Raw genomic sequence first — 25,949 nt, forward strand, 5'->3', positions numbered from 1 at the left:
GACACGATCTTAGAATAAGGGGCCGCCCATTTAAAACAGCGATGAGGATAAATTTCTTCTCTCAGAGGGTTGTAAATCTGTGGAATTCGCTGCCTCAGAGAGCTGTGGAAGCTGAGACATTGAATAAATTTCGGACAGAAATAGACAGTTTCTTAAACGATAAGGGGATAAGGGGTTATGGGGTGCGGGTGGGGAAGTGGAGCTGAGTCCATGATCGGATCAGCCATGATCTTATTGAATGGCGGAGCAGGCTCGAGGGGCCATATGGCCTACTCCTGTTCCTATTTCTTATGTTCTTAAGAGAGGTGTGTAATGCCCCCCTTAGCTCTCCGCCCCACACTCAGGGCCCAGCTGATGAATTTTTCTGACTGAGGCGCAAACTGTTTCTGTGGGCAAACTTTACTGCCCCGCCACCATTACCGCCCAGAAAAGTGACTTTTGTGAGCAAATGGGGCCAGATTGCCCACAACCGGTAAAGGAGATAGTTAACTCGTGAATCTGTTTTTAAGGGGATTAGTTGAAGAGGGAATGTTGCCAGGATACTGGGAGAACTCCCTGCTCTTCTGAGAAAAAGTGCGTTGGGATTTTATTTTTACGACCATCTAATTAGGGAGACAGGAGCTCAGTTTAGGGTCGATGGTAACCCTGCTGGCCTTGTGGTAATGACACTAACTGACCCGCTCCCTTCCCATGGGTGTAAATGCTAACTTGGTCTTTAGGGCTGTGGAGCGGGACACCTGGCAGAAGGTAGCGCGGTCTCGCTTTAAATATACAGATTGGGTCTTCGTACAAAAGCAAAATACAGCGGATGCTGGAAATCTGAATTAAAAGCAACAAATGCTGCAAACACTCAGTGGATCAGGCAGCATCTGTTGAGAGGGAAACAGAGTTAACGTTTCAGCTTGATAATCCTTCGTCAGAACTGGAAAAAGAGATGCAACGGGTTTTTAAGCAGGTGTAGGGGCAGGGAAAGGGGGGAAGGACAAACAAAATGGAAGGTCTGTGATAGGTTGGGAGGCAGGAGAGATTAAGAGACAAAAGAGATGATGGCGCGAGACAAAAGGAGATGGCAATGGGACAAGTTAAGAAACAAAAGATGTGTCTAGATAGGGTGTTAATGGAATAATCATCAACAAATGCCATGGGAAAGAGAGAAAAAAGCAGGAAACAAAATCGGGGCAGGGGTTACGGTCTGAAATTGTTGAACTTGCTGTTGAGTCCAGAAGGCCCTGAGGATGTCTACGGCTGTGTCACATGCCTAAAAGATTCAGCCATTTTAAAATAGCAACGGATTGGGAATCTAGCAGGTAATTTAAACGCTCCATTTTAAATGGCCACCAAGTTTTTTCTGGGCAGGGCAGAGTTAAAATCCACCCCCTCCCCTCCCCCCCCAAGACTCTAAAGTGAGATGGTAATACAAAATTATTGGTCCCAGAAATTACATGCAAATGTAAGAAGGCAGTGAAATAGCCCGTCAATAATATGGAACCAATGTGCACAAAAAATTCAGAAGCAGTGCTGTAGCCCATCTTAGAAACCTGTCCCTGCACTCACTTCCACCCAAAAGTGAAAATCAAGCCCCTTCCACTACATTAGAGTTTTGAATTTATTCCTCCAGCACCATTTTTCCCACAGGGCCAGAAATTCAATCTGTTGGTTTTTTTTAATTCTCTCTGTGTGTGGAGGAAGTCAACATTTAATTCTTCAAATTGTGAGCGTGCTTAGCACTGAGAAACATGACTGTGTGAACACACTGTACAAGTGGAAGTCCTGAATTTTTAAGCAAACCTTCATTGTGCAGAGGTCCATGATTGACATTGCAAAGTCGCCAGAGGAGCTGTCTGCCAGTACTCAGCTCGCGGCACCGTGATGAGGTTAGTTGTACGGAAAGAAAGCAAGGTCCCACAAACAGCTATGCAATAACGACCAAATAATCTGTTTTTAGTGATGTTGTTTGAGGGATAAATATTGGCCCAGGACACCGGAGAGAGCCCTCACCAGCTTTTCTTCGAATAGTCATCATCATAGACAGTCCCTCGGTGTCGAGGCTGACTTGCTTCCACACTAAAAATGAGTTCTTAGGTGACTGAAGAGTCCAATGCAGGACCTACAGTCTTTGTCACAGGTGTGGTAGACGGTGGTTGAGGGAACGGGTAGGTGGGGGGCCTGGGTTGCCAGCACTCCTTCCGTGGTCGACGCTTGGCTTCAGCTTGCTCTCGGTGAAGAGATTTGAGGCGTTCAACACCTTCCGGGATGCTCTTCCTCCACTTTGCGTGGTCTTGGGCACAAGATTATCAGGTGCCGGTAGGGATGTTGCACTTTTACAAACAGGGCTTTGAATATGTCATTGATACGTTTCCTCTGCCCACCCGGAGCTCCCAGTAGAGCGCTTGCTTTGGGAATCTCGTGTCAGGCATGCGGACGATGTGGCCCATCCAGCAGAATTGATGGAGCTTGGTCAGTGCTTCGATGTTGGGGATGTTTGGCTGAGCGAGAACACTGACCTTGGTGTGCCGATGGATTTGCAGGAAGTTGCGAAGGCAAAGTTGGTGGTACGTCTCCAGTGTTTTGAGGTGCCTATTATCAGCAAGGACAGACATCGGCAACGAGGTTCAACACCGCCTCCAGTGCGCCAGCGCAGCCTTCAGCCGCCTGAGGAAGAGAGTGTTCAAAGATCAGGCCCTCAAATCTGGCAGCATGCTTATGGTCTACAGGGCTGTATGGCTCAGAGACGTGGACCATATACAGTAGACACCTCAAATTGCTGGAGAAATACTACCAACTATGTCTCCACAAGATCCTGCAAATCACCTGGGAGGACAGACACACCAACGTTAGTGCTGTACATAGTCCATGTATCTGAGCCACATAGCAGGCTGGGTATCACCACTGCTCTGTAGACCATGACCATGAATAGTGCTGTGGAATCTTTTACATGCTCATGAGAGCACCTCTGACAGTGCAGCACTCCCTGAGCACTGCACTGTAGTGTTGGCCTAGATTTTGTGCGCGAGTCTCTGGGGTGGAGACTTGAAACTTGGATTGTTGGAAGGTGTAACTGTGTTACATGGTTTTTGCTCCCTTCAAGTGCAACAGTGTATTATTAATTTGATGTTTGTTGATAATTGGGAGGTTTAAATGGGGGAACATGAAGTTCTGCTTTATGTCTCTATAAAATTCAGCGTTCTCCCATGGAACTCTCTATTGTATTTTTTGGCACATGTGGCAATGAATAGAAATATTGGCCCATCTAGCACCAGACTGGATTTGTTTCTAATCGGTCCCATCTGCCAATGACCTCATGGCCATCACTTTGTTTTAATCTTGGTTCAAAGAGCATTTCATCCTCCAATACGTCCCACCGATCCTCAGTTTCCGCATCCCGCATGCCCTACACCATCTCTATCTGTTGGACACCAGGCAACCTTCGCTTAGCCTTCCGTCATCTGCACCCAGTTGCTGCAAGATATGCAGAACAGCTTGGAGATGACTCTCCTTCCAAATTATCGCCTGCCCCTCTTTCCTTTGGAGCTGGGAGCAGCAACTCAGCAAAGCAGAGGGACTGACGGAGCTCCACAGTATTAGGCATTGGTGCTTGGATGTGCCTTGCCATAAATTATGTATTTTTTAAGTGTGCTCCACACATGAGGTCTCCACACATATGGTACTCCATTTCATGGTACATGTAATATGTATCAACACCCCGTCAAAAGTCAACTGATTGATTTGCTGATCAAAATGTGTCAAATAGTCAGCAGAATATTTACACTACACAAACAACTGCTTTAACCCAGTTTTCTTACTCACAGATAGTGACTCAGCCCAGGATGCGGTTTACTGGGGGGATGCCGGGAGCCGGGGGGAGGGTGTTGTTATGTTCAGAATAACTCCACAAGACGGTATATTGTAAGCTCAAACTGTTGTGACCTTGGTCTCTTTAATGTAACTCCAGAGTGAGGAAGCAGCCATGGTAGATACCTGCTTGCCTGAGGTGTGCGGGTGACCTGAGTCGGTCGGATCATTGCTGCACTGTGGCGCGGCTGGTCTGATTGGATTATCAGGCATGGTGGGTTCATCCTCGTGGATAACCGCGAGGTCGATTGCTGGTTGGGTGTGTGTGAGTGGAACATTGATGGTAATGTCCTCTTCAAACTGTTCTTGGTTGTCAGTGAATCACAGTTGACTGATCCAAATGCTTTCTGCACGTTTGTCCATTCAAATGTTTGACAACAAACACGCTGTTCCCCTCCTTGGCTAACACAGTGCCAGCAACCCATTTGGGACCATGACCGTAATTAAGAACAAACACAAGGTCATTAATCCTCAATGTCACGCGATACAGCCGCGCGATTGTGGTACATGTTATGCCGGTGACGCCGGGTTTCTACATGATCATTGAGATCCGGGTGGACTAAGGGGAGCCTGGTTTTGAGTGCTCTCTTCATTAGCAATTCTGCAGGGGGAGCCCCGATAAACGAGTGGGGTCGCGTGCGGTAGCTGAGCAGAATCCGAGATAACCGGGTCTGCAGGGAACCGTCAGTCACGTGTTTTAAGCTCTGCTTGATGGTTTGGACTGCCCGTTCTGCTTGACCATTGGATGCGGGCTTAAATGGGGCAGACCTGACATGCTTGATGCCATTGCGGGTTATGAACTCGTTGAATTCCAGCTGGTGAAGCATGGTCCATTGTCACTAACAAGGACGTCGGGCAAACCATGTGGTGAACATGGCCCGGAGGCTTTCAATGGTGGCAGTAATGATGACATTATTACACATTCAATCCATTTAGAGTAAGCGTCCACTGCTACTAGGAACATCTTTCCTAGAAAGAGGCCAGCGAAATCTACGTGGACCCTGGACACGGTTTGAAGGGCATGACCACAGACTCACTGGGGCCTCCCTTGGTGCATTGCTCAACTGTGAGTCAATGCCGGGCCACCAAACGTGTGACCCGGCGATAGCCTTCATCATGACTATGGTGGATACTATGAAGGTCGTATATAAACGTATCCCTGCCTTTTTTTCGCAAAACTACAAGATTCCCCCGTAGGAGACAATCCAAATGGATGAACATTTCATCCTTGCGTCAGTGGAATGGCGTAATTTCGTCTTGCATTTCCCCGGGAGCCTACGACCAGCTCCCATTGAGGATGCAGCTTTTTACTAGTGATAGCACAGGGTCCTGGCTAGTCCAGGTCCTGATCAGTGAGCAGTGACGGGTGACTCCTCACTCTCAAAAGCATCCATTACAAGAAGCAAGTCTGCGGATTATGCCATTTCCACCCCGTTGGTGGGCAATGGTAGCTGACTGAGGACATCAGCACAGTTCTCTGTGCCTGGTCTGTGATGGATTACATAATCATACGCAGATAACATTAGTGCCCATCTTTGGATGTGGGACGAAGCACTGGTGCTAATACCTTTGCTTTCAGAGAACAGCGAAATGAGTGGCTTGTGGTCGGTTTCGAGTTCGAACCGGAGTCCAAATAGGTATTGGTGCATTTTCTTAACCCCGTATACGCATGCTAATGCTTCTTTCTCAACCATACCTGTAGGCTCTTTCAGCCTTAGATAAACTTCTGGATGCATATGCAATCGGTTGCAGTTTGCTCGACACATTGGCTTGCTGTAACACACAGCCGACCCCGTACGAAGATGCAACACAAGTTAGTACTAAACGTTTACACAGGTCATACAATACAAGTAACTTGTTAGAACATAGCAGGTTTCTGGTCTTGTTAAAGGCTGTCTGTTGAGATTTACCCCAAACCCAGTCGTCACCCTTATGTAGCAATAAATGCAAAGGTTCCAGCAAAGTGCTCAACCCGGGTAGAAAGTTACCAAAATAGTTGAGGAGTCCCAGGAATGCCGTCCGCCACAATCTTTCTCCCCAGAAATTCGACCTCTGGCATCAGGAAAACACACTTGGAGCGTTTCAGCCTGAATCCCACTCTGTCCAGTCGCTTTAGAACCTCTTCCAGGTTGTGCAAATATTCGGTGCTATTGCAACCAATGATCAGGATATTGTCTTGAAACGCCACGGTTGTTTCAATTTGAACCAATTTCAGCAGACTATCCATGTTCCTCTGGAAGATGGCAGCAGCCGAGCGAATCCCAAAGGGGCCTCTGTGGTATATCAACTGTCCTTTGTGCGTGTTGTTGCACGTCAATTTTTCCGAAGGTTCAGCCAGCTCCTGTGTCATGTAAGCAGAGGTTAGATCCAGCTTGGTGAACAACTTTGCCCCTGCTAGCGTTGCAAACAGGTCATCACCTTTGGGTAGTGGGTACTGGTCCTGTAACGAGACTCGGTTGATCGTTACCTTGTAGTCCCCGCAGATTCTGATCGTCTCATCGCTTTTCAACACCGGAACAATTGGACTGGCCCACTCGTTAAACTCGACTGGCGATATGATTCCACCTCGTTAGAGTCTGTCCAGCTCGATCTCGACTTTCTCTCGCACCATATATGGAACCGCTCGGGTCTTGTGATGAATGGGCCGTGCATCAGGGACTAGATGGATCTACACTTTGGCGTCTGTGAAGTTGCCGATGCCTGGCTCGAATAACGACGGGAATTTGTTTAACACTTGGGCGCACGAGGCGTCATCCACCAAAGACAGTGCTTTGATGTCAGCCCAGTTGCATCAGATCTTTCCTAGCCAGCTTCTGCCGAACAGCGTTGGGCCATCGCCTGGTACAATCCATAGTGATAAATCATGCACAGTTCTATCATACGTTACCTTCACTGCCGCACTGCCAATGACTGGTATGAGCTCTTTGGTGTAAGTGCGCAGCTTTGTCTGAATCGGGCTCAATTTTGATCTTGGTGCCTTGTTGCCCCAGAGTTTCTCAAAAGCCTTCTGGCTCATAATTGACTGACTCGCCCCGTGTACAATTCCATGGAAACTGGAATGCCGTTTAATTTGACTTTTAACATTATCGGAGGGCTTTTGGTGGTGAAGGTGTGTACCCCATACACTTCCTCTTCAGCCTCAGGTTGAGTTGCCTCTTACTCGTTCAGCGTGATCCGCGCCGGATCGGTCATCTTCTGCCGACTCTGCCACGTGGTGAGTCGCAGCATGTCTGCACATTCGCTGGAGGTTCCCTTTTGTTCCACAGCCCTTGCACACGTGGGGCCCAAGTTTCCACATGATTTGCGCCTGAATTTTAGGAGCAACTGGTGGAGAACGGACTATCTTAGAAATCGCAATTCTCCACATTTTTTTTTCTGCAGTTCTAGTCAGGTAGAACAGTTCTACTTTGGAACAGAATTTTTTCTTCAAAAGAGGGCGTGTCCGGCCTTCAACGCCTGATTTCAAAGTTTCTACAGTGAAAACGTACTCCAAACTAACTTAGAATGGAGCAAGTGAAGATTTTTGTAGAACTGAAAAAACCTGTTCTACACATTAAAAAATCAGGCGCAGGTTACAAATTAGGCGTCCAGAACGAGGTGGGGGGGGAGGGCGGGGTAAGGGAAGTCATTAAATTCTACAATAAATCCTTATTTATACTTCTACAAATATTATACAAATAAATCCAACCTGAATAAACATTTATAAGCAAAGAAAAGATTAAATAAACCATCTTCCTACCTGTGTGAAAGTGCTTCAGGCACGGAGAATGTTGCAGTCAGCCTGAGGCGCCCGTTCTTCCCGCGGTGGGGGGGGGGGGTGGGAGGAGGCGCCCGTTCTTCCCACGGGGGGGTGGGGGTGGGGAGAGGAGATGCCCGTTCTTCCCGCGGTGGGGGGGGGAGGAGGCGCCCGTTCTTCCCGCGGGGGGATGGGGGTGGGGAGAGGAGATGCCCGTTCTTCCCACGGGGGGGGGAGGAGGCGCCCGTTCTTCCCACGGGGGGGTGGGGGGGAGGGGGGAAGGAGACAGTGAGAAGGCTGCAAGTGCTGATGGCAATGTGCTTTTATTAAAAAATGTTCAAAAATTCAACAGCTACAAAGAACTACAAAAATGGCCGAGTGCCAATGTTTCCTTCACACTGCGCGTGCGCGAACGCTCCAACGCGCACGCGCAGCATTGCCAGCAGGAAAAAAACTAATTTAAATAGTACCCGCCCCCTCCCACTTACAAAATCGGCGCGAGTGTAGGCTCCGCCCCCCTGGACGCCACGCCAAACAGACAAGGAGCTGCAGGGCGCTCCAGAATCGCGAGTTTTTTTTCCGGCGCCGTTTTAGGCGTGAAAAATGGGCACCCAGCTCGGAGGGGTGCCCGTTTTTTATCGTGTGGAAACTTGGGCCCGTAGTGCTTGAAGCAACATTGATGGGCCCGATGATTACCCTCACAGCGCCAACATGGTGTGAATGGATTCGCATTCACGTCCCACGGCAGACTCTGAGTCATCCTATGTCTGGCCTCTGCAGGCGTGTAGGCCCTGCCATGTACAGTTCTGCCTGCTGAAGGCGTTATTTTATGCATAGTACTTGTCGGTGAGCTTCAATGCTGCAAGGATATCTGTTTAATGTTATCGTTCGTGGACATGAAAGCCTGGGCTATCGTGATGGCCTTGCTCAGATCGAGAGATTTGGCAAACAGCAGTTTGCGAAGAATGACCTCGTGGCCGATTCCAAGCACGAAAAAGTCCCGCAACACTTCCGCCAAAAATCCAGCAAATACGTACGGTCCCGCAAGGCATCTTAGGTCAGCGACATAGCTCGCCATGTCCTGGCCCTCGGAGCGATGGTGCGTATAACAGCGATACATAGCCATTAAGATGCTCTGCTTCAGCTTGAGGTGTTCCTGAACCAGCGTGCACAATTCTTGATATGTCTTCTCCGTTGGTTTCATCGCTGCTAGCAGATTTTTGATGAGGCCATAGATCGTGGACCCACAAATGGTGAGGAGAATCGCCCTGCGCTTGACTGCGGTTTCGTCCGTATCCAGTTCGTTGACCACGAAGTACTGGTCAAGACGCTCAATGAAGGCTTCCTAATCATCTCCCTCAACAAATCTCTCAAGAGTACCAACGGCAGCATTAACCGTGTGAAAGTTTGTGATCTGTTACTCATCGCCAATTGTTATGTTCAGAATAACTCCACAAGACAGTATATTGTAAGCTCAAACTGTTGTGACCTTGATCTCTTTAATGTAACTCCAGAGTGCAGAAGCAGCATGGTTAACTGCCTTTTATACCTGCTTGCCCAGGGTGTGCAGGTGACCCTTGGGTCTCCCACAGGTGCGCTCCCCCCCCCCCGGTGGCAAGTCTTACACATTGGTAAAGTTTACATACATAACAGGTGTGACCAATTCTTAACGTGAGCTTAAAGAAAAAGAAAGAAAGACTTGCATTTATATAGTGGCTTTGATGATAACCGGACCTCTCAAAGCACTTTACAGCCAATGAAGTACTATTTGAAGTGTAGTCACTGTTGTAATGTGTGAAACGTGGCAGGCAATTTGCGCACAGCAAGCTCCCACAAACAGCAATGTGATAGTGACCAGATATTCTGTTTTTGTTATGTTGATTGAGAAATAAATATTGGACAGAACACCGGGGACATCTCCGCTGCTCTTCTTCCAAATAGTGCTGTGGGATCTTTTATGTTCACCTGAGAGAACAGACAGGGCCTCAGTTTAACGTCTCATCTGAAAGGCAGCACTTCTAACAGTGCAGCACCCTCAGCACTGCACTTGGAGTGTCAGTCTAGATTGATGTGCTCAAGTCCCTGAAATGGGTCTTGAACCCACAACCTCCTGAATCAGAGGCACAGCTGACACTAAACAGTAGGGTGTTCAACTGTGGGAACCGTTGAACTGATTCTAATCACTTACCATCAATAAGCACACTTTTTCAGCAGAAAATCAGAATTGGGCAATTCTAGCCAAGTTCCCCCCTGTCTCCTGAAGGCATTGAGCCCAATCACAGCACTCATAAGAACATTAGAAATAGGAGCAGGAGTAGGCCATTTCGCCCTCGAGCCTGCTCTGCCATTTAATAAGATCATGGCTGGTCTGCTCCTGGCCTCAACTCCACTTCTCTGCCCATTCCCCATAACCCTTGACTCCCTTATCTTTCAAAAATCTGTCTATCTCCACCTTAAATGCATTCAGTGACCCAGCCTCCACAGAGTCCTATCGCCTCCCTGGCTGAGTTGAGCAGAACCAGCACAGCACTGACCAGGGGTCTTCCCATTCCATTTGGTTCAGTGCCACAGCACGCTATGCATCTACCTTACATTGGGGAGCCCTCACAAAACTAGTACATCTGACAAAGTCAGGCAAAAAAATAACATTGTGAAACCAGCTGAGGTATCAAATAATGGTAAATTTAAACTGTGACATACATCATTGACAAGACATTTAAACACTTCCACGGGTTGGCCTCTCCGAGCATGAAAGAGTAAGGCTTTCAAAAAATATATCAACTTATGTTTGTTTTTATATTTTGAAAAAGTCAAATAAACAATTTATTCCTTAAACCTTAAATCGTAGTCAAAATTCTAAGAAAAAGTAATTTGGCAAGTCTGGAGAGGTCAGCAAAATTTACAACAAGATAAATTGGTTTAGAATAAAGTTAATCAACAGCTGAAATAAAACACATAAGGGTGGGACAGATAGTAAAAGCTTTTACCGATATATAAAACGGAAAAGAGTGACTAAAGTAAATGTTGGTCCCTTAGAAGATGAGAAAGGGGATTTAATAATGGGAAATGTGGAAATGGCTGAGACCTTAAACAATTATTTTGCTTCAGTCTTCACAGTGGAAGACACAAAAACCATGCCAAAAATTGCTGGTCACGGGAATGTGGGAAGGGAGGACCTTGAGACAATCACTATCACTAGGGAGGTAGTGCTAGACAGGCTAATGGGATTCAAGGTAGACAAGTCCCCTGGTCCGGATGAAATGCATCCCAGGGATTAAAAGAGATGGCAGAAGTTATAGCAGATGCATTCGTTATAATCTACCAAAATTCTCTGGACTCTGGGGAGGTACCATCGGAATGGAAAGCAGCTAATGTAACGCCTGTTTAAAAAGGGGGGCAGATAAAAAGCAGGTAACTATAGGCCGGTTAGTTTAACATCTGTAGTGGGGAAAATGCTTGAAGCTATCATTAAGGAAGAAATAGCGGAACATCTAGATAGGAATAGTGCAATCAAGCAGACGCAACATGGATTCATGAAGGGAAAATCATGTTTAACTAATTTACTGGAATTATTTGAGGATATAACGAGCATGGTGGATAGAGGTGTACCGATGGATATGGTGTATTTGGATTTCCAAAACGAATTCGATAAGGTGCCACACAAAAGGTTACTGCAGAAGATAAAGGTACGCGGAGTCAGAGGAAATGGCTGGCTAACAGAAAGCAGAGAGTCGGGATAAATGGGTCCTTTTCGGGTTGGAAATCAGTGGTTAGTGGTGTGCCACAGGGATCGGTGCTGGGACCACAACTGTTTACAATATACATAGATGACCTGGAAGAGGGGACAGAGTGTAGTGTAGCAAAATTTGCAGATGACACAAAGATTAGTGGGAATGCGAGTTGTGTAGAGGACATAGAGAGGCTGCAAAGCGATTTGGATAGGTGAAGCGAATGGGCTAAGGTTTGGCAGATGGAATACAATGTCGGAAAATGTGAGGTCATTCACCTTGGAAAAAAAACAGTAAAAGGGAATATTATTTGAATGGGGAGAAATTACAACATGCTGCGGTGCAGAGGAACCTGGGGGTCCTTGTGCATGAATCCCAAAAAGTTAATTTGCAGGTGCAGCAGGTAATCAGGAAGGCGAATGGAATATTGGCCTTCATTGCGAGAGGGATGGAGTACAAAAGCAGGGAGGTCCTGCTGCAACTGTACAGGGTATTGGTGAGGCCGCACCTGGAGTACTGCGTGCAGTTTTGGTCACCTTACTTAAGGAAGGATATACTAGCTTTGGAGGGGGTACAGAGACGATTCACTCGGCTGATTCCGGAGATGAGGGGGTTACCTTATGATGATAGATTGAGTAGACTGGGTCTTTACTCGTTGGAGTTCAGAAGGATGAGGGGTGATCTTACAGAAACATTTAAAATAATGAAAGGGAAAGACAAGATAGAGGCAGAGAGGTTGTTTCCACTGCTCGGGGAGACTAGAACTAGGGGGCACAGCCTCAAAATACGGAGGAGCCAATTTAAAACCGAGTTGAGAAGGAATTTCTTCTCCCAGAGAGTTGTGAATCTGTGGAATTCTCTGCCCAAGGAAACAGTTGAGGCTAGCTCATTGAATGTATTCAAATCACAAATAGATAGATTTTTAACCAATAAGGGAATTATGGGTTATGGGAGAGGGCGGGTAAGTGGAGCTGAGTCCACGGCCAGATCAGCCATGATCTTGTTGAATGGCGGAGCAGGCTCGAGGGGCTAGATGGCCTACTCCTGTTCCAAATTCTTATATTCTTATTATGTTCTTATGGGAGGCTGCAGACTATATTCAGCATGAATTCAACACGTCTTTTTAATCATTCTCAGGATATGGGTGTCACTGGCAAGCCAGCATTTATTGCCTTTCCCTAGTTGCCCTTGAGAAGGTAAAGATGATGGTAATGCCGTCAAATGTCATGGGGAAGTGACTGGATTCTCTCTTGTTGGAGGTGGTCATTGCCTGGCACTTTTGTGTGGTACAAATATTACTTGCCACCTATCAGCACAAAGCAGATGTTGTGCTGGTTTTGCTGTATGTGGGCACAAACTGCTTCATTATCTGAGGAATTGTGAATGGAGTTGAACACTGTGCAATCAGCAAACAGCTCCACCTCTGTCCTTATGGTGGAGGGAAGGTCATTGATGAAGCAGCTGAAGATAACTGGACCATGGATGCTGCCCTGAGGAACTCCAGCAGCAATGTCCGCTGCATCGATTTGTCCGAGGAAGACAACAGCAATGACTTCAAACAAAGCAGTACTTTCTTGAACAACTAAAAGGACAAGGTTGTAAACTCATAGCATCTTGGGGAACACCTTAGCTTATTCCTAATTGGACTGGACCCTAATTAGTGATAAGTGGATCACGGATGCAATTGTTTTACTGCTTGTATTTAATATTTTTTGCTTTAATAAATAGTATTCAAAAATATAAAGAAAATGTGTTGCGATTTTAGTACTGTAGCTGATGCAGCACCTGTTGTCGAATAGATTTGCCAGAAAGTTACTCCAAAAATCAAATTTACATGCAACTGGAGCCAATAAAAACACTTCTTAAAACAACTTTTTGCAAGAAAAGAAAGAAAAAAGAAATGCTTGCATAACTACAGGACGTCTCAAAGCACTTTACAGCCAATGAAGTACTTTTTCAAGTGTAGTCACTGTTGTAATGTGGAAAATACTGCAACCAAATTTGTTGCACAGCAAGTTCCCACACACAGCAATGTGATAATGACCAGATCATCTGTTTCTGTTATGTTGATTGAGGGATAAATATTGGCCAGGACACCGGGGAGAACATAGAAACATAGAAAATAGGTGCAGGAGTAGATCATTCGGCCCTTCGAGCCTGCACCACCATTCAATAAGATCATGGCTGATCATTCCCTCAGTACCCCTTTCCTACTTTCTCTCCATACCCCTTGATCCCTTTAGCCATAAGGGCCATATCTAACTTCCGCTTGAATATATCCAGTGAACTAGCATCAACAACTCTCTGCGGTAGGGAATTCCACAGGTTAACAACTCTCTGAGTGAAGAAGTTTCTCCTCATCTCAGTCCTAAATGGCTTACCCCTTATCCTTAGACTATGTCCCCCGGTTCTGGACTTCCCCAACATCGGGAACATTCTTCCTGCATCTAGCCTGTCCTGTCCCGTCAGAATTTTATATGTTTCTATGAGTTCCCCTCTCATCCTTCTAAACTCCAGTGAATACAGGCCCAGTCGATCCAGTCTCTCCTCATATGTCAGTCCTGCCATCCCGGGAATCAGTCTGGTGAAACTTCGCTGCACTCCCTCAATAGCAAGAACGTCCTTCCTCAGATTAGGAGACCAAAACTGAATACAATATTCCAGGTGATGCCTCACCAAGGCCCTGCACAACTGCAGTAAGACCTCCCTGCTCCTATACTCAAGTACCCTAGCTATGAAGACCAACATACCGTTTGCCTTCTTCACAGCCTGCTGTACCTGCATGCCAACTTTCAATGACTGATGTACCATGACACCCAGGTCTCATTGCACCTCCCCTTTTCCTAATCTACCACCATTCAGATAATATTCTGCCTTCGAGTTTTTGCCACCAAAGTGGATAACCTCACATTTATCCACACTATACTGCATCTGCCATGAATTTTCCCACTCACCTAACCTGTCCTCTTCGCATCCTCCTCACAGCTCACACCTCCACCCAGATTAGTGCTATCTGCAAACTTGGAGATATTACACTCAATTCCTTCATCTAAATCATTAATGTATATTGTAAAGAGCTGGGGTCCGAGCACTGAGCCCTGCAACACCCCACTAGTCACTGCCTGCCATTCTGAAAAGGACCCATTTATCCCGACTCTCTGCTTCCTGTTCTCTGTCCATGTCAGTATATTACCCCCAATACCATGTGCTTTAATTTTGCACACCAATCTCTTTTATGGGACCTTGTCAAAATTTTTGAAAGTCCAAATACACCACATCCACTGGTTCTCCCTTGTCCACTCTACTAGTTACATCCTCAAAAAATTCTAGAAGATTTGTCAAGAATGATTTCCCTTTCATAAATCCATGCTGTCTTGGACCGATCCTGTCACTGCTTTCCAAATGCGCTGCTATTTTATCTTTAATAATTGATTCCAACATTTTCCCCACTACTGATGTCAGGCTAACCGGTCGGTCTATAATTACCCGTTTTCGCTCGCTCCCCTTTTTAAAAAAGTGGGGTTACATTAGCTACCCTCCAATCCATAGGAACTGATCCCGAGTCGATAGACTGTTGGAAAATGATCACCAATGCATCCACTATTTCTAGGACCACTTCCTTAAGTACTCTGGGATGCAAACTATCAGGCCCCATGGATTTATCGGCCTTCAATCACATCAATTTCCCTAACACAATTTCATGCCTAATAAGGATTTCCTTCAGTTCCTCCTTCTCATTAGACCCTCGGTCCCTTAGTATTTCCAGAAGGTTATTTGTGTCTTCCTTCATGAAGACAGAACCAAAGTATTTGTTTAACTGGTCTGACATTTCTTTGTTCTGCATTATAAATTCACCTGAATCTGACTGCAAGGGGCCTACGTTTGTCTTCACTAATCTTTTTCTCTTCACATATCTATAGAAGCTTTTGCAGTCAGTTTTTATGTTCCCTGCAAGCTTCCTCTCATACTCTATTTTCCCCCTCCTAATTAAACCCTTTGTCCTCCTCTGCTGAATTCTAAATTTCTCCCAGTCCTCAGGTTTGCTGCTTTTTCTGGCCAATTTATATGCCTCTTCCTTGGATCTAACACTATTCTTAATTTCCCTTGTTAGCCACGGTTGAGCCACCTTTCCCGTTTTATTTTTACTCCAGACAGGGATGTACAATTGTTGAAGTTCATCCATGTGATCTTTAAATGTTTGCCATTGCCTATCCATCGTCAACCCTTTAAGTATCATTCGCCAGTCTATTCCAGCCAATTCACGTCTCATACCATCGAAGTTACCTTTCCTTAAGTTCAGGACCCTAGTCTCTAAATTAACTGTGTCACTCTCCATCGTAATAAAGAATTCTACCATATCATGGTCACTCTTCCCCAAGGGGCCTCGCACAACAAGATTACAAATTGGTCCTTTCACATTACACATCACCCAGTCTCGGATGGCTAGCCCTCTCGTTGGTTCCTCGACATATTGGTCTGGAAAACCATCCCTAATACACTCCAGGAAATCCTCCTCCACCATATTGCAGGCAGTTTGGTTAGCCCAATCAATATGTAGATTAAAGTCACCCATGATAACTGCTATACCTTTATTGCACGCATCCCTAATTTTTGTTTGATGCGGTCCCCAACCTCATTACTTCTGTTTAGTGGTCTGTACACAACTCCCACTGGCGTTTTCTGCCGTTTGGTATTCTGCAGCTCCACCCATACAGATTCCACATCATCCAAGCTAACTTCCCTGCTCGTCTTCGAAATAGTGCCATGGGATCTTTTACATCCACCTGAGAGAGCAGACAGGGCCTTGATTTAATGTCTCATCCAAAAGACAGCACCTCCAACAGTGCAGCACTCCCTCAGCACTGCACTGGGAGTGTCAGCCTAAATCTTTGTGCTCAAGTCCCTGGAGTGGGTCTTGAACCCACAACCTTCTGATTCTGAGTGCTTCCCACTGAGGCACAGGCTGACACTGCAAGGTACTGAATAGATTTGTGGGAGGGAATGGGCGACTAGTTCGAGAGCTGATCAAATTCTCAGGCATACTGAAAGGAGTACATTTTTGTTGCGTCAATTGAAAAATAACGAAAGTTATTGTGGGTAATTTTGGCTTTGTGCGATAGTGTAAAATGGGGTGATAGTGAATCGGCAGCCCTGTTTAAATCTCTCCCAGTTTTTTATTTCCATTGACTTCTATGGGGAGAGATATAAGACGGGCTGCCGATTCCCTATCACCCATTTTACACACTATCGGACAAAGTCAAAATGATCCCGATTGTGTTTACAATTTTCCAGAAGATTGAGATGGCCACAATAACCTATTTTTGCAAACGATATACAATGTTCTGTTTCTTCACTTAATGTGTAAGGGATACAGAGCAAGTGAGCTAAACTTTAAAAAAACAGAATATCATTCCCTTCTGTCATTTCAATAATCTTTTAACTCATCGCAGTCCGTTCCTTTTTTTTAATGAAACCCATATTCTCAGCGAATGTTTGTAATTAGCTTCCATGAAGTGAAAAGGTTACTGTCAAGAAGTTAGTACAATGGCACCAAGTCAGCACAGTAGGCAGTGTGTAGCAAAACACAATCACGGTTCTTCGAGCTCTCCTTTCCCTCTAGATGTTGCTAATTAAAAGCAGCTACTGCTGAATCCTGAGGTTTTGCTTATCCAAGAAAGCATAAAGCTGAAAACACACTGTGGCTTCTCAGTCCCCTTTGCATTTTGAGTTTGTTGGCTTACTCGAAACAATTCATCAATTTAATTCATTGTGACCCAGCAGATATAGAAAGATTTGCATTTATATAGCGCCTTTCACAACCAGCGGACGTCTCAAAGCACTTTACAGCCAATGAAGTACTTTTGGAGTATAGTCACTGTTGTAATATGGGATAAGCAACAGCCAATTTGCGCACAGGAAGCTCCCACAAACAGCAATGTGATAATGATCAGATAATCTGTTTTTTGTTGTGTTGATTGAGGAATAAATATAGGCCAGAAAACAGGGACAACTCCCTTGCTGTTGTTCGAAATAGTGCCGTGGGATCTTTTACATCCACCTGAGAGGGCAGACGCCTTATCCGAAAGACAACACCTCCAACAATGCAGCACTCCATCAGCACTGCACAGGAGTGACAGCCTAGGTTCCTGGAGTGGGACTTGAATCCACAATCTTCTGACTCAGATGCGAGTGTGCCACATTGCCATATAGCTTATACTGAGCTGACGATGGTAATTTAGAAGTATGTATGTGTATATGTATATAGTTTAACAGGCCATTTAAAAAGGCTCATTGGCTTTTTCTTTTGTTAATTTTACTTTTGTTCTTAGAAGATTTTCATAGTCAATATAGCAGCTGGCGGTTTTCAAAATGGGCTGTTATAGAAACTGGGGCAGGAGACAATGCCTTTCTCAACCAAATTTTGATTCGAGCTTGAACTGGCTGTCGCTATTATTGATGAAAAGAATCCGATCTTCGTTCACGTGCCTCGTTGAAAATAAAATACCAGGAATTCTGTGTTAGATCAGGCGAGCACATTAAACTACAGTATTATTAATGCTCATGGTGTATTCATTTCACACTATTGTGTAAATGCATGCGTTTACAGGGAGAGAAGGCAGAGAGAGGCCACGCTGAATCACATACATTCAAAGAATAGTGCAAAAATCAATGACATTAACAAAATTGCTTTTATTAATGTTTGCTGGCTTCTGTTGATAAGATGTTCAAACAATGGCTGGAACTTTTCACTTCTGTGATTTTCACTCATTAATTTTAATGAAAAACAAAGAAAAAAAAGAAAGCCTTGCATTTATATAGCGTATTTCACAACCACCAGACGCCCCAAAGCGCTTTACAGCCCATGAAGTACTTTTTGATGTGTAGTCACTGTTGTAATGTAAGAAAGGTGGCAGCCAATTTGCACACAGCAAGCTCCCACAAACAGCAATCTGATAATGACCAGATAATCTTTTTTAGATGTTTATTGAGGGGTAAATATTGGCCAGGGGACTGGGGATAACTCCCCTGCTCATCTTCGAAATAAAGCAGTAGGGTCTTTTGCATCCACCTGAGAGAGAAAGGGGGCCTCGGTTTAACATCTCATCCGAAAAACAGCACATTCGACAGTGCAGCACTCCCGCAGCTCTGCACTGGAGTGTCAGCCTAGATTGTTTACACTCAAGTGGGACTTGAACCCACAACCTTCTGACTCACAAGCAAGGGTGCTACCCACTGAACCACTGCTGACAGTTAAAAATGACTACCAAGCTATCTATTGTTGTAAATGCCAACTGCTCACTCATGTCCTTTAAGAAAGGAAACCTGCAGTCCTTACCCAGTCTGGCCTACATGTGACTCCAGTCCTACACCATGTGGTTGACTCATAGTCACCCTCTAATGAGACCTAGCAAGGCACTCAGTTGCATCAAAGTGTTATCAGCAGTTCAAGAAGAAGGCCCACCCCATAAGAACATAATAAACAGGAGGAAGAGTAGGCCGTACAGCCCTTCGAGCCTGCTCCGCCATTTAATAAGATCTTCTCAATGCAGTGAGAGATGGGCAATAAATGCCAGCCTTGCCTTCGACATCCACATTGCAAGAATGAATAAAAGAAATAGCATCATAGTTATACGTGTCTGTACTTCTGCCTTCATTCTGCTTCATAAACATTTCACATTAAATGATATTATTTATCAGAAGAACACATGAAAAAATGCTAATCACAATACTTGAACCTGGGTTTTCAAATGTTAACCTTTTCTGCAGCTGGAATTCAGTGCCATATCGACAGTTAAAAATAATTAATATCCAATTTTAGTATTCTTTTAGGATTTTGTATCCATTTCTGTTTTATATTTTGATTAATCGTTGCAAGAAGGAGTTACTGACAATTCAGATCCCTGGCAGTAGCATAAACATTGTTAAAATGATTACACTTCTGAAGTCGTCCAGGTTAATTACTATTTTCTCAAATGTTAATTAAGCTCCTTCAGAGTTCTGGGTTCAGTAGCTGTTCCAAGTCATTCTTCCATCCCCTGTTGATCTAACAACTGCTTAGCATTTCATTTAGATTAAAAAGCCACCATAAATAATATTTAAAATGCCAAAAGAGCTTTGAAATGTACCCTGAAGAATTTGGCGCCGACTGCCTGCCTTGCAGTGATTCGGTGCTTTAGTTCGGAGTAGAGGGCTCTTGCTGATTGACAGATCTCCTCAACCAGCACCACCAAAAAGAGAATACTGGATTTATTCATTTGCTGTTGGTGGACTTTGTACGTCATAAATTGGCTCCACATTTGACTGGACTTCAAAATAATCCACTGGTTATCAATCACTTTGGAACATCCCACATTACAACAGTGACTACACTCCAAAAGTACTTCTTTGTCTGTAACGCGCTTTGGGTCGTCCGGTGGTCGTGAAAGGCGCTATAGAAATGCAAGGGATGTGTAAAACAGAGTGTAAGTGGAAGTTTTCTGCTTATTTGACAGTGCAATCTGTGATAGTTGCTTCTTGAGAATGCTGCTCAGTGAAAAATATGTGTCTGATTATGCTATGTTGACAGCTAAATAGTTAGCTGCATGAAGTCATTGAGTGATGAGTGCCAGCCATGGCTCAGTGCATAGCACCCTCGCTTCTGGGTCAGATGATTGTGGGTTCATGTCCCACTCCAGAGACTTCAGAATAAAAACCTAGGCTGACACTCCCAGTACAGTACTGAGGGAGTGCTGCACTGTTGGAGGTGCTGTCTTTCAGATAAGATGTCAAACTGAGGCCCCTCTGCTCTCTCAAGTGGCTGTTAAAGATTCCATAGCACTAGAAATATGGGAACATTGAAAATAAGTGCAGGAATAGGCCATTCGGCCCTTTGAGCCTGCACCACCATTCAATATGATCATGGCTGATCATGCAACTTCAGTACCCCATTCCTGCTTTCTCTCCATATCCCTTTAGCCATTAGGGCCACATCTAACTCCCTTTTGAATATATCTAACGAACTGGCCTCAACAACTTTGCGAAGAAGAGTTCTCCCTGGTGACCTGGCCAATATTTATCCCTCGACCAACATCAGTAAAAATAGATGACATGACATTATCGCACACATTGCTGTTTGTGAGAGCTTGCTGTGTGCAAATTGGCTGCCACGTTTCCTAGATTACTTCAGTGGCTACACTTCAAAGCACTTAGTTGGCTGTAAAGCCTTTTGGGATGTCCTGTGGTCGTTAAATGCGCTATAGAAATGCAAGTCTTTCTTTTATTTTAAAACAAAGAAATACAAATGATTTTTCATGTTCTACAAAATCAATAAGACGTATATGCATGGTTGTGCAAAAGTTCAGATTTTTAAGATACTGCAGCTCCAGTCTTGTGGCTTTGGTAGTTGATCTGACTTTTCACGTTGACATACAACAGAACTAAATTGTCCTGAGACACCTCAGCTCTGACATCTGTTTTTGAAGTTTACGAACCCGTAGATAAATTTTAGTTTAGATACATTCGAAACCCAAGCAATGATATCCTTGGCGAGCAGTCATATGCTTTTTTAATCAAAATCAGTTGACAGTTGTATTTCACTCTGTGTTGAGATTAATGGAGAAAGGGAACATTTTACAAAATTTGGCAACATTTATATTCTGCAAGAGTTAGAAAATATGGAAACCTCATGTGCGGAAGATGACTTAATGTCTTTGGGTTTCTTCTACCAATTCCACATTCACACCCGCAGGATTACAGCTGTTCCACATGTGCATTGTCACAAGCATTTAGTACAGTATATGTTTAGTACAGTAAATGTTCACCAGATTGCACATAACACGAGAGAGGATCTTACTTAAGCATGTGGGAGAAACTCTTGTGTTCTCCTTTCGAAAAAGATTGGCAAAATGCGCTCAAATGCGAGTGAGGCCCAGTGGCTTGCCTTCACCTTTTCATTAGACGTAGAGAAGATTGGTTTGGTAGAACATGGAAAATCATGAGGGGTCTGGACAGTGAAGATAGAGAGAAACTGTTCCCATTGGTGGAAGGGTCGAGAACCAGAGGACACAGATTTAAGGCGATTGGCACAAGAACCAAAGGCGACATGAGGGGAAACTTTTTTACGCAGCGAGTGGTTGGGATCTGGAATGCGCTGCCTGAGAGGGTGGTGGAGGCAGACTCAATCGTGGCTTTCAAAAGGGAATTGGATAAGTAGCTGAAGGAAAAGAATTGTTGGGCTACAAGGAAAGGGTAGGAGAGTGAGACTCACTGAAGTGGTCTTGCAGAGAGCTGGCACGGGCCGAATGGCCTCCTTCTGTGCTGTAACCATTCTATGATTCTATGATTCTATGTTTCCGCTTGTGGGGAGATCAAAACTAGGGACCATAACTATGTCACTAACAATGTTCCCTGTAAGCTGCGCTTTGCTCCGCGTGGCCTGTTTCTTTTAGTGCTCGGTCCCTTTAAATTTACAATAGAGAAGCCGGTGAGCGGCCGTGCGGTAGCACAGCTTGGAGAGAACCTTGGTCACTAATAAATCCAATGAGGACTGCAGCAGGAGTTTCTTTACCCAGAGAGTGGTTAGAGTGTGGAACTCGCTACCACAGGGAGTGGTTGAGGCCAATAGCGTCGATGCATTTATGGGGAAGCTGGATAAACACAGGAGTGAGAAAGAAATGGAGAGTTATACTGACAGGGTTAGATGAAGTAGGGTGGGAGGAAGCGTGTGGAGCACATACACAGTTGGCCCGAATGGTCTGTTTCTGTGCTGTAAGTTCTATGTAATTCTGCCCCTCTAAAACATGGTTGTATCCTACCATTGACTCCATCCATTCAATCCATCCATACTTTGTAAGCATTGCATCATGCAAAACTCTGCAGCCTGTGTCCTAACTCGCACCAAGTTACGATCACCCATCACCCCTGTGCTTTCTGACCTACATTGGCTTCCAGTTAAACAACGCCTCAATTTCAAAATTCTCATCCTTGTTTACGAATCACTCCATGGCCTCGCCCCTCCCTATCTGTAATCTTTTTCAGCCTCACAACCCCACAAGATGTCTGCATCCTCAAATTCTGCCCTCTTGAACATCTCACATTATAACTGCTCAACCATCGGTGGTCATGCATTCAGCTGTTTGGGCCCTGAGCTCTGGAACTCCCTCCCTAAACCTTTCCATCTCTCTACCTTGCTTTCCTCCTTTAAGATGCTCCTTAAAACCTACCTCTTTAACCAAGCTTTTGGTCATCTGCTGTAATTTCTTCTTTTGTGGCTCGGTGCCAAATTTATCTGTTTTGTCTTGTTAACACTATTGTGAAGTGTCTTGGGACGTTTTACTATGTTAAAGGCACAATATAAATAAAAGTTATTATTATTATTGTACTTTAGCTTAATCGCCAAAACCAGCCAAAGTGGATCGTCTGAAGCTGGATTATTACAAAGCTCTTGCTTATGTAAAATATTGCTCCTGACATCCAAAGAAGCTGTATTATAGTTCGACGTTGAGTTGAAATCTCACCTTGATGAGCAGCTAAATCCCCCAAAGGTTTCTAATAATTAGGCAAGATTGTAAATTGCACTGAAAACAAATACACATGGTTCATACCACCCATGGGGCACGTTGTCGAGCACAAACTCCATAGTCTTGAGCAATTGGAAGGGGATTAACAAAAATCCGTTGTGCGTTAGCATTGAAAGTCTCATTTGTTGTCTCTCCCAATTAATGGTTGTGCTATTTCATTCCAGCTCTAAAAATGAAGATCAAGGAAGTCAAGAAGGAGAATGGGGATAGGAAAATCATACCACAGAAGAAGAAGAAGCCTCTGAAACTGGGACCACTCAAGAAAAAGGAGCTAAAGAAGTTAACCTTGTATATTAAGAACGGGGCAGACTGCCCTTGCCACCAGCTGGACAACCTTAACAGTAACTTTCTCATTATGGGCCGCAAGGTGAACAAACAGAATCTCCTGACGGTCATTCACAGGTGGGACAAAAAGAGCAAGGAAGTCAAAAAAGCTGTGAAGAAAATGAAGACTCACGTATGTCCAACATTTCAGGGTGTCTTCAAATGATGGTCCCTCACGTTCGTTAAATCAAACTGCAACGTCTGAACTTGCACATGCTTTTAAAAACAAATTTAAACTGATTTTTTCCCCCTATAAATTAGGATGGCCTCTTTTTTTGAACTATGATTTTTTTCCCTTTTATTTAGATCGTGTGTGTGTGTGTGTGTAACGAAAACGATTGACTTCTTTCTGTTAATAAACACGCTAGTGTAGACTATTACGCCAGAGAAACACATTGAAAAGGGAGGTATCATGATGAATTCGGGGGCTTGTCTGCGAATCTGCTGGCACCCAGAAATGTTCAGGCAGAGAGAAAGGTCGGAACTAAGATCCCTCAAGAGTGTGTGCAGATGGAATTTAGAGATAGAAATGATGTTTGGAATATTGCAAAATCTGACACAACCCGATTCCTGACCGATCCCCCGAGAACCACACAGGCTTGAAAATGTTATTGAGCAATGCATCCCGCCCGGACCGTGGGTACTGAGCCAAGATTACAGTTCCCCCTGGTAATGTCAGGTCTGCTTTGGGACAACGGGTAGGCGCAGAGTAGTCAGGAAAAAACCACTGGGCGTCTGGCCAAAATTCTGCAGTTTAGAATTAACACCCAATCATCACTTTCTCCCTCGTCGCAATTGCAACAACTAAAAACAAAACGAGAGAGAGAAAAAAAATCCTTGAAATATTCATCAAATCTCACGTGCTGCAGAAATTGGACTATTTCCAAAGACTCCCCCATCTCCCTCTGGCACAACAGCCTCACCGACCGACAGCTTTGAACCTCTCCAATGTTCCCCTCAGCATGAACGAGTCATTTGGAAAACGAACCTTGTGTAATGGACAAATTAGGAAACTTAGGCGAGGCTTCGGGAGAACTAAGTTTTGATTTTTTTTGTAGATTTGAGAACACGAGTTAGGAAGGTTACAAGCACCACGCTTTTTAAAGATAGGCTTCAGTGCTGTTGGTGTTGGTCCACGGGATTTACATACCAGAAAAAAAATAGTCTTGTAAATTACAATTAAACATCCGCATTTCTTGTGTTTTTGTGCTTTTATAATCATTTATGACTTTTCTTACAGATTTTCACTTGCTCAGCAAAGCAATGGTACGATGGTGTTTCTATATCACACTGATTTAATGTCATTTTTGTTTTAATTTGTTATCAATTCATTTACTCAAATAACGTGATGAAAATTAAGGCCATAGACACACAGCTTAACGATGTAAGTGTGTCACGCGTTTGATCTAAGTGCACTGTGAATATATCATTCTGCCATGGCAAAGTATCTGGAGAACTATTGCTTTCAACTGGCTTTATTTTACTTATTTCAAAGAGTTTGGATAATTGTTCCGATTAAAGAGCTGCCTCCTTTGTAGTTCCTTGTAATTAGACCTGCTTTTTAAAAATAAATTGGTTCAAAAATGGAACTGTGCTTCATATTTAAAAATCTGATCTTTTAAGCGGTGCAGGAAAAAAGGTAAGCGTTACATTTATATAGCGCCTTTCGTGACCACCAGACGTCGCAAAGCGCTTTACAGCCAATTTTGCACTTTTGCAGTGCAGTCACTGTTGTAATGTGGGAAACGCGGCAGCCAATTAGCGCACAGCAAGCTCCCACAAACAGCATTGTAATAATGACCATATAATCTGTTTTTGTTATGCTAATTGAGGGATAAATATTGGGCAGGACATCTGGGCAAACTCCCCTGCTCTTCGAAATAGTGCCATGGGAGCTTTTACATCCACCTGATCTGAAAGACCGCACCTCCAATAGTGCAGCACTCTCAGCACTGCACTGAAATGTCAACGTAGGTTTATGTGCACAAGTCCCTGGAGTGGGACTGGACTGTACAACCTTCTGACTCCGAGGCGAAAGTGCTACCCACTGAACCACAGCTGACACTGAAGATAAGAGTTTGTTGTTGCAAACCACCCCCCCCCCTACCCCCACCCCCAATCCCGCACATTAAGCTCAGTTGTACTGCGATGGAGCACTGCCAAGCAGAGGCTAGGAAGATTAGACAGATTCAGCTTGGGTTGCCTAACAGTCATCATCATTATAGGCAGTCCCTCGCACCGAGGATGACTTGCTGCCACACCAAAAAGGGATGAGTTCACAGGTGTTTCAATGTTCTAGATCCCGAACTAATATTCCAGATCTCGAACTACATCTTGAAGGGTGGAAGATGACTGTGTGTGGATTTTTTTAACGTGGGGTGGCTGTTGCACACCAGCCACCACACGGGCCTGACAGAGCTAGGTCTTAATCCAGTGACAAGGATTAAGCAAGACGACTGGAGACCAGCTCTGCTGCCTGGACCCAGCGCGCACACATATCGCAGTGTGGGCTGGCCCATGCTGCCCCTTGGTCCTCACCTCCTCTGAGTCCCAAACTCACACCTCTCCTGGGCCTCGGTCACCTCCATCTACAAACTCTTGCTGCTCCTTCGCCCCTCCTGCTGTGCCTGCCCGCACTGCAATCAGCGACCTGGCTTCGCAGCCGTCGTCCTCTTGCAATGGCACGCGCTGCTCCCTGCAGTGGTATGCCACCGCACGTTGCTCGCTTCAATGGCCCCGGCCTGTTGATGG

General features: G+C 44.8%; 1 protein-coding gene across 1 annotated transcript in view; it reads left to right on the forward strand.

Moving 5' to 3' along the window:
* Nucleotides 1-24,787, forward strand: part of LOC139234962 (secreted frizzled-related protein 1-like) — a 203,364-nt gene extending 178,577 nt beyond the window's left edge. Inside the window, exon 3 of the mRNA XM_070865948.1 lies at nt 23,039-24,787. Within this exon, the coding sequence (XP_070722049.1) occupies nt 23,039-23,364 (326 nt within the window). The 3' untranslated portion in view covers nt 23,365-24,787. The remainder of the gene's footprint in view (nt 1-23,038) is intronic.
* The last annotated feature ends 1,162 nt before the right edge of the window (nt 24,788-25,949 follow it).

This window comes from Pristiophorus japonicus, chromosome 22 (genome assembly GCF_044704955.1).
Source record: "Pristiophorus japonicus isolate sPriJap1 chromosome 22, sPriJap1.hap1, whole genome shotgun sequence".
Taxonomy (NCBI): Eukaryota; Metazoa; Chordata; class Chondrichthyes; family Pristiophoridae; genus Pristiophorus; species Pristiophorus japonicus.